Genomic DNA, 10010 nt, shown 5'->3' with positions numbered 1-10010 from the left:
ATGGGAAAATATCACATTCAGCTAGCAGAGTCAAGATCTCTTTTACACGTAAAATCATCATGCAGGCATGGCCAGACAATGGAGAAAATGTGGTAATGTGTGCTACATTTTGCTCTCTTTCACATCCTTGATCGTGTCTGGCTGCTTACATTTGTCTCTGTTAAAGTTGATGAGTTTATGTGTGGAGATGGTGGTGTGTCTGTGTGTTCATGTGGACATGGTGACCAGTGATCCGTGAGATCTCCAGAAGGAGTGGGAGGGGGTGTGCATGCAGGAGCTGGAAACATGCTGAAGAGGCCACAGACGCTCAGGTACATTTTGTGCAGTTGTTCAGCAACAGAGGCAGCAGTGCATGTAAGAGGAGCTGAAATTGAGCTTCAAATGGCTTCCTGGATGGCACTGTAGTTTACAACAGTGGAACTGTCACTTGGAATAAGCAGGAAACACCAAGAAGGCAAGTCTGCATTGAGGTTCACTCTCACATATGGAAGCAAACGGCAGGAACAGAGCAATGTGAAGTGGTGGAACTGGAGGCTGTTGCTAAGGTCCAAGCAGCTGGAACTGTATCGCTCCAAGGAATAACAATCTCTTTCTCCAGAACCTTAACTGGTGGGATGATAAGGCGCCAGGAATAACCAAGGTAATTTTCCAAAGGGCAGCAAAGCAAATCAAAAAGATTTTTTGAGAGCTTGGGAGAGGGTTTAAGCACAGAGTACACATAGTTTATGACACACTACAGGAGCTTACAGCAATTACTGCTAAAATGGGTAGTAACTGATGTTATTTATTTATCAATTATTTATTATATTGAATTTCCCCTTGGGATTAATAAAGTATCTATCTATCTATCTATCTATCTATCTATCTATCTATCTATCTATCTATCTATCTATCTATCTATCTATCTATCTATCTATCTATCTATCTATCTATCTATCTATCTATCAACCAGTATTACCTGATAATGGATAAAACAATTGTGTATTATTTGTGACAAATAACAATGGGTTTTAGAAAAATGACAGGAGAGTCAGGGTAGTCAAAAGCACCAATGTGCCATGTGAGAGGAGGCTCTGTTACTCATTGTGGGAGTAATGGAGCACGGCACCTGAGTCAGCGCCTGTGTGTAAACCCTGAACAGCTTGGAAAGGGGAAAATGGTGAAGTTTGCGCAACATGGAGGAAAACAGGAAATGAATACTGGCGATCATCCACCGGACAGTATTCTATACATTCACAGGTCAGGTCAAGTCACGTTGCTTTATTGTCATACCATCCATTCATACACAGTATTGCAACATACAGTGCCATAAAACGGGCTATGCAATCCAAAAAGTAGACGGTCCAAATGGAGGATATCACAGACATGCAAAACAGCATTGAATGAATATCACATTTACTTTATTTGGCTGATGCCTTTATCCAAGGAGACTTACCACATTTATGATACAATTGGTTACATTTTATTTTATTGTTCTTTTTTTCTGAATTGGAGCACAGGCAGATCAAGTGACTTGCTCATGGTCAAACAGTGTCAGAAGTGGGATTTAAACCCACAACCTCCATTTTATGTAGTTCAAAGCCTTAACCACTACACCACTCTGCCTGCACTACTTAACCTTTACCCACAGCGAGGAGTTTGTTTACTGTTTCTCATACAACTTCTAATCCGGTGAATCAAATAAATAAACAGAGACAATGTATGAACAGAAGATTTGTAGAAAATGAGGGGACAATTTGATCATTTTAAAATATGACAAACTGATTTATCTAAGATTTTTATTATTATAATTAAGTACTATCCAGCAAAATTACATTTCCAATGGTCTTTCGTAATATCCACAGTTAGATTTCACAAATTTGAATCTTGCATGTATATTCCAAAGAAGCATATAGGAGCAACCACAAAATACAATGTAGTTTATTATTACATGCATTAAAAAATACAGTCCATGAGATGGCTTATTGCAAACAGGGTGAAGCTGCCAGATGGACTGCTTATAGGATCTACTTATACATACAGTATATCCTTATATCTATGTATGGCTCACCGATGACATTTTAGATTTCACAACTTTGAATCTTGGGTATATACTCACAAGCAGGATATAGCATAAAGATATGCAACACCTGGAAATGAATGCAGTGAAACAGACTGGAATCTGTGATTTGGACCACCCGTGTACAGAGTACAGATTATAAGGCTTATGCAGATATGTGTGTTTATAACCAGGTTACTGCATTCATTTTTGTGCTATATTTCAGTGTGCAAGCACATGTGCCATTTTCTCCATCTCAGTTGCTCAGCAAAATGAAGATATTTTTTGCACTATATCAAGATATTTTTTTGCACAAGGCCAAGCATATGTTACTTGGTCTAGACCAACCACAGGAGCAAATGGTAAAGATTCTCGATACAAAAAAGCAAAGAAAAATAATTCTCAATGAAGACAGAGCGTTTACTCAAAATATTGCGTATAAATAAGTATCCATCCATTAATTTTACAAAAGCCACTCCATCCTGAGCAGGGTCGTAGGGAAGTTGGAGCCTATTCTGGCAAGCATTGGGCACAAGGCAAGAACAATCCATGGACAGGCAGCCAGTCCATCAAAGGATGAACATTCACTCACACCCTCAGTAGGGCCAAATTAGCATCGCCAACAGACCTAACCTGCAGATCTTTGGACTGAGGAAGGAACTATAAGGAGGTATTTACATCTTAAATATGGTAGTTAATTCAATAAGAAGATACATAAGCATAAAACATTTATATGTTTTATATATGTTTGCATGCATTTGAGCATACAAACTAAATCTATACACAGAGGCATGTTAGCGTACAAGTAATTTGTGCATTTTCTTATCCTTCTTAACTGCTGTGCATCTGTCTAATATTATAGACTTCATTTCATGGATGGCAGGAGGTGTTGTTATGGCTAGTTTATTTATTAATCACATCCCACAAACATTCTCTTTGCTTACGTATCTTGTTGACAAAGTCCACCATTAACCCATTTTCTGAATTAACTTTTTCCAGCTCTTGGGACGTATACTGGCAGCACCCATGACTTGGCAGGCATCAGCTCATGATCGGATACCAATCCATCACAGGGGAACAGACTAGACACTCACGCAAACAAGAACAATTTTGAGTTGCCAGTCAGCCTAAACTGTACATCTTTCCTATGTGGGAGAAAACCTTTATATGCAGAGAAACCTCTTTTGTGCACATAACAAACAGATGGTCTTAATATAACTGTGCTTTCAAGGAATGTGCATTCCCATAATTCAATAAACTATTGCATAGGCTACTGAGACTTACTCCATACCTGGAAGGTCAATATTGCCTTTCTGAAAAAAAATACATTAAAGTATAGTTATGTAATCCAATGCTTCAACAGAAAAGTATGCCAGACTGACATATATACACCATGTATACTTGCTGAACAGGGCACTAAAAACGTACAGTTTATTTCAGCTTACATATAAGCTTACATGAATACACCATTTTACCCTTCCAGCTTTATTAGGAAAACTTCCATGACTTTAGAATCTCATAAAAATCAGTAGAGACTTAGTAAAATAGCTAACTGAAAACTAAAGAATTTAGGAAAGAACAATTATACTAATATTCTTAACCACTAATATGAAATTCAAATCTCAACAGTAAGAACTAAGGCCCTTATTATTTTAGCACACAGAGTTCTAAACACATCATTTATATGCCCATTATTATAGTAACAGAAGAAAGCCAGGTAAACTGCTAGCTATGTGTCTGTAGAAAAACTAATCATTCACATTAACTGCTATACCTCAGTGTCATACTGTAACTACTGACCCCAATAATTCAGAGTTTAAGACTTTCTCTTCTAAGCTGTCTGCACTTGAAGAAGATATTACTTCCCATGAAATTAATAATATTTATCTAAGTTTAATTTTTTTAATTTATCTAAAGTGGAAAAGCTCATATTTCTATACAGGAACTGAAGGACACTATCAAGTTAATGAAAAATATAGAGCACTTTGGTATGCCTCTCAAACACTTATCTTTAAGAAAATATATACAGTATTTTTCCCCTTTTCCCCTATATATTTGACATGCTTAATAAGGGAATATAAGATGGACAACTTAGACATCCATATAGGTTTATGACAGTAATTTCATCACTTCTGAAACTCTACTAAGGGTGTAGATATTTACCTCTCACAAAATCTGATGTTGACGTTTTAACACAAGTTCTGTAAGGTGAACTGGAGGCTGTAATTATCAAACTAGAATCAGACTAGCATTGATAATAAGTATAGGACTGCATATAATGGATTGTTCCTCTATCACCCCAAGTTGAAAGGAGAATAAGTATTTGATCAAATAAATTGGAGTTATTTGTCGAGAGCTCTGCACAGTATGCCTTTTGGGGCCCATTTTATTTAACTGGTAAAATTTAGTATGCAAACCCTTCCTTTCTTATTTTGACAAATCAACCATGCGTTCCTTCTTTCCTATTAAACTCAGCTATAAGCAAAGCTATCTATTGTCACTATTGCTCTTTGTGTTGTCACTTGAGCAATTGGCTATTGCATTTCATAACTAAAAGTTAATCATGTCCAGAAATATTTGTGAATCTTCTCATTATATCTCTCTATGCAGATGATATCCTTTTATTTTTAAGAAATGTTGAAACTGACTTAATTAAATCTTGAAACTGTGTAAACTTTATGAAAACCTCTCTTGCTACAATATCAGCTTGACCAAGTCAGTATTGTTCCTTCTTGGTGTCATCCCACATTTGACAGATCTCTCAGTTAATATTTCAGTATCTTCTCATTTTAGATGTCTGTGCATCAACATTTGTATTTCACTTTGCACATCGCAGAACCAGTTCTTTGCAGAATATCGACAGATGTTAAGAAGGCTATTGAACTCTCATTTTTGGTGTGGATAGCACCTATTACAAATGAATATGATCCCACAGTTTACTTTGTTCGTTCAATGATTCCTCTTTCCCCTCCTACCTAATGTTGGGCTTTTATCAGATATCTGCCTTCAAAATGTATATATTTAAAGAGTAATAAACCCTGACATAAACAATAATTTTCTTGTGCAATCCAGGGACAAGACCAGTTTATTTTTGCCTGACTAAGAGTTTAATCATTACATTTGTTTTCCATCTTGTCAAACTTATGTGTAATGCTTCTACTCAATTCTTGCCTAGAAATGGCATTTTTTGTGGCTTCACTCTGTCTCCTTCATTGGCTGCTTTCTGTTAAGTTAAATCACAAGTCTTATATATTTGAAATAGGACCATTTGACATGTTCTCTAGATATGACACATTGTAGAAAACAAATTGGATGCAACCACAAGTGGCATACTTTTACTCCATTTTATAATAATATAAAATTAATAATTAGAGGTTAACCATGCAAATGTTCCTTCTGAACAAGCAGCGGGATTCATAAGTTGGGTGACTGATTTGAAGAGGGTATTGGGTTGAACACATTCCAGGAAATGAAGTACTTATATAAATATCTCTTCTGCTTTATATGTCTTTTGTCCCACAGTTGTGCTCAGTTCTAAAATGCTTCATGTTCTATTTAACTTTTCATTTTATGTTTATTCTCAGTTTCAGATCTTTAGCACTCTATGCTCATTTGGAAAGGGAGTAGTCTCCTTATGGTGCTTACTCCTTTAAGAATACAGTTATAATGACCTAAGTACCCATCAAATCGGGTCCTTACCTTACCTCTGAAAGTACCCATTACTTCTATGTTGCAATATCATATTTAATATTGCCTAGTTATGCTCATGAATCCCTAACATAAGTGGTTACATAAACTCTATCATACGCCACCAAAACTTTTCAGTATGAAGCTTTCTCTGGGACAAATAGGGACACTTATATACACCACTGTACTATGTTCACGTGACAGTGTTGACCCTATAAACATATGATTACCACACCACACACATTGTTCTCTTAACAATTATCATTAAATAGAATCTGCACCATAATCCTAACACTGTAACACCACTTAAGATTTTTGCATCCTCTCTTAATCCCTTTCACAGAAGACTACTTTTGTTGGGTACAGCTTCTAATAACATCTTACTGGACATCCCAGGATCACCTAGCTCTTAGGCACTGGTACACCCCATTTTATAATTGACAGTAGCTCATCTGTAGTTAACCTCCAAGACAATTAATGATGCCTCTAAGCATCATTTAAACAGGTGGCAATCAGCACAAAAATTCTTGAAATATTTTTTTTTTAAATTTTTTATAGCAGAACTGTATCGTTTAATATTTTGCATCTCCAGGGTAGGGATATTGAACAGTGTTAGGGAGAAGAGGTAGGAGTGGTTTATATATGCATCTATTATGCTTTCAGATTCTTTTAAATTGTTGTTTTGTCTACACTTGATGGTTAACTATTACCTTTTTACTGTTCTTTATGATAAATAAATAAATATATAGTAGAAAAAAAAGAAATATGACATTAAATCAGTTAGCAATGTGGCCAGGATTCAATCCCAGGTCCCTGGAGCTATGAAAAAGCTGCACTAAGTACTGTGTGATTGAGCCAAAATCAACAAGCAACTGTACTATGAAGCAAAACTCCCATCTAGGTTACTGCCATTGAATAAGGGTCCAATAGTAAGTCAAATAAACAAGGTATAATTCTCCCCTGGTCACTCCAGATGCTGCTGATGGGATAGCATCATCGGATTAAATATTGGGATTTACATGGCTCATTCCATAGAATCCTGAACCAAGGCCTGTACTCTCATTTCAATACAACTTGTATTGAGTCTCTTAATTTCATATTTGTTTTTCTTCTTTACAGTGCTCCTGGCATTTAATACGCTGTCCATATTTCTATCTTGTTTGCTGTCAATGATGAGTACAGAAACTCTATCACTTGGCTAACATCCTTGAAACCCAGCTGTAATGGATGGAGATGTGAATCCAGACACCACTGACGAAGAAGCTAGCAGCATTTCGGAAAGCCTGAGGTTAAGTGGCACCAGAAACCTAAGCTTCCTGCCTGTTTTATATGCTAACTTATCAGCGTCCTGCAGTATAGATGAAAGTTACAAATATGTGTTCCTTCCACTCTGCTACTCCTTTACTTTTGTTTTCAGTCTCAGCCTCAATGCAGTCATTCTTCATCGCTCTTTCAGGAGGACAAAGCGCTGGAACCCTTCACTCATCTACATGGTCAACTTGGCCTCCACCGATTTCATGTATGGCCTGTCACTGCCCTTTCTGGTTGCCAGTTATGTCATGAAAGACTGCTGGGTCTTTGGTGATTTCATGTGTCGCTTAGTACGCTTTTTATTTTATTTCAACCTGTACTGCAGCATCTTCTTCCTCACATGCATCTCCTTTCACCGCTATCTTGGCATCTGCCACCCAATGAAGACAATCACCTTGGAAACGAAACGCACCGTCAAGGGTATCTGCATTTTAGTGTGGGCAGTTGTCTTTGCCTTCACTAGTCCTATATTTCATTTTGCTAAGACTGGCCAAGTACAAAAGGGCACAGTAAACTGCTGGGATGATGCCATGGAGCATGACTTGCCCCACTATGTGCCCTATGGGATTCTGCTACATATCCTTGGCTTTTTCATCCCCTTCTCCATTATAGGCTGGTGTTACTCTAGAGTAGTCCGTACAATCTTTCAAACTTTGCGCTCCCAGCAACAGTTACAAGCTGGTGCACTTTCAGCTGTGACCACTCCCGGATTTTACAAACGCCGCAAATCTATTAAAACCATCATTACTATCACCTTCCTTTTCGCACTGTGCTTCTTTCCATTTCATGTGACCCGTACCATCTTCTTACTCCTGAAAGTCTCCTCTGGCATTGACTGCAGATCCATGCGACTAGTGTCCATCTGTTATAAAGTGACCAGGCCACTGGCTTCTTTTAATGCCTGGCTAAATGCTCTGCTCTATTTCTTGACTAAGGAGAAGTGGGCTCAAGGATGTCTGAAAAGTAGCAAGAAGAAGCAGGAGAGCCTTAATCATGATTCAAAGTCTTCAGGAAATATCTTTAAGACTTTACCCTGAATAAACTTAACAGGCTGCAGTTCATTAATGATCTTGGCTTGACATCCTGATGGGAGCATAAGAAATTACAGAGAACACCAAGGAGGGAACCGTTGTTAGACCAATTTGAAGTTCATATTTTGACTCCAGGAGTCACAATATTGTGATGTTTGGTGCAACTAGATATTTAGTGGATAATTCTTGAACTCAGTGATGGAGCCCTTTTGGTGATTGTGACAAAAGCGAGAAATAAAAAGAATATGATTGTTTGTCTCAATTCAAGGTCTATTCTATTTGAATGCTTGCATATGTATTCTGGTCACTACTGTAGATGGACCTCACAGATGGCGCAGTGGTAGTGCTGCTGCTTTGCAGTAAGGAGACTGTGGAAGATTGTGGGTTCGCTTCCCGGTTCCTCCCTGTGTGGATAGCGCTTTGAGTACTGAGAAAAGCGCTATATAAATGTAATGAATTATTATTATTATAATTTATAATAATTTGTTTTACTAACCCCACATTGCTTGCAGTAATGGGCAAGAAAAACTGTTAATCTCATGTTTTCATTGAACTATACATCTCATATAATGGGCTTCAATAGGCATCCATACTGAACAATAGCACACAGTAGCACAATTCCCATAAAAATCTCAAACTACTTGTGTTGCATAACCCAGATGCCAACTATCTAATCATATGCTCAAAACATTTTATGTGTGAGTGAGGTGTGCACAAGATGATTGAGCTTTTAAATTGAAGACTTGTCTCCATCCTCATTTATTGGTCAAGAGTCCTGTCCAGTAATAGCTTATTCAATGATTACCTTGGTGCTTCACATAATATCAATATTGCAGAGTGAGGTGGAACAGAGGTGTACAGTTGTACATTAAAAGTAAAAAAAAAAAAAGCAATTGAAAACATTAATAAGTGAAAAGTATGCCTCGGTATGCATAATGAGATGCTTCAACAAGCAAAAGATCAATTCACAAATACAGCTTCACAAATTGTCATTGAAGTACTGCAGTTGTAGTTTACTGCTATGAGCATATGTTTAACGGCCAATGAAAGACTAAAAGGTGTGACTTTGTTTTAGCAAAAATGCATTTTTAGGATGTTGGTGGCATATGGCTGAATACCTGACATTATGATTATGCAATCCAAGTAACTTAAGATTTTTTTAATGGATGTTTTGAAAACTTTCCTGTTATTAATTTTGGGCCCAATGTCAAGGCCACTGTATGATGAATTTTGTTATTTCTACTTTCAATGAAAACATGATATTTAAAAAAATTCTCAACCATTACTACAAACAATGTGGAAAAAGATACAAAATTTACCATTTTTTGCTTATGAACTCTCTTAAACTCATCTCCCATCCTTCAACTGCAGGTGGGAAGCTCACATGGCACCTCCACAAAACCGTATCAGGTCATAGATTAGCTGGGTTATATTGGTGATCCGATTACAAAATGCTTACAAACAAACTGCAACCACAGGCCTGGAATTCAGCAAGAATCTTCTTTTCCTAATTGAATGCACATGGATTTGGGGGTATCTATTTGTCTTTGTGCTTTTTTCTCACTACCATCTTGGTAGTGAAGGTTGTCAATGGCTGTTTATCTTGACAGGTTCCCAAACCTAAGGTAAACCTTGTGGCAGTTCAGCAACCTAGTTGATGTGGAGGGGACTTATTACCATGTATTCCTGAATGACTTCTGCAAGGTTTTGCAGGAATATAATGTGATGGGACTCCTGATGACGCTTAGTATTTGGACAATTGATTTTTGTATTGACCGATGAAATGCATTCATGGCTGGATTTTACCTTCTTACTGGTATAGCTCTGGACTCTTGACACTGAAAAGGATTAAACAGGATCAACAAAGAATGAATTCGGTCATTAAGAAAACTTGAATTTTCAGGTTGAAGATACCAGGATAAGACATGTTAAGAATAATCAAA

General features: G+C 37.2%; 1 protein-coding gene across 1 annotated transcript; it reads left to right on the top strand.

Moving 5' to 3' along the window:
- Window positions 1-117: 117 nt before the first annotated feature.
- si:dkey-6n21.13 (P2Y purinoceptor 3) lies at window positions 118-8134 on the top strand. Its single transcript, XM_028797993.2, has 2 exons — window positions 118-640; window positions 6845-8134. Exon 2 carries the CDS (start codon window positions 6949-6951, stop codon window positions 8071-8073), a length of 1125 nt encoding a protein of 374 aa, XP_028653826.1. The 5' UTR covers window positions 118-640; window positions 6845-6948; the 3' UTR covers window positions 8074-8134.
- Window positions 8135-10010: the final 1876 nt, after the last annotated feature.

This window comes from Erpetoichthys calabaricus, chromosome 3, assembly GCF_900747795.2.
Source record: "Erpetoichthys calabaricus chromosome 3, fErpCal1.3, whole genome shotgun sequence".
Lineage (NCBI taxonomy): Eukaryota > Metazoa > Chordata > Cladistia > Polypteriformes > Polypteridae > Erpetoichthys > Erpetoichthys calabaricus.
Note: the sequence above shows the minus strand (reverse complement) of the source record. Positions and strands in the feature narration are given on the sequence as shown.

What these genes read in the sequence shown, in the direction of transcription:
- si:dkey-6n21.13 (XM_028797993.2), top strand. Translation starts at nt 6,949, where the DNA reads ATGGATGGAGATGTGAATCCAGACACCACTGACGAAGAAGCTAGCAGC.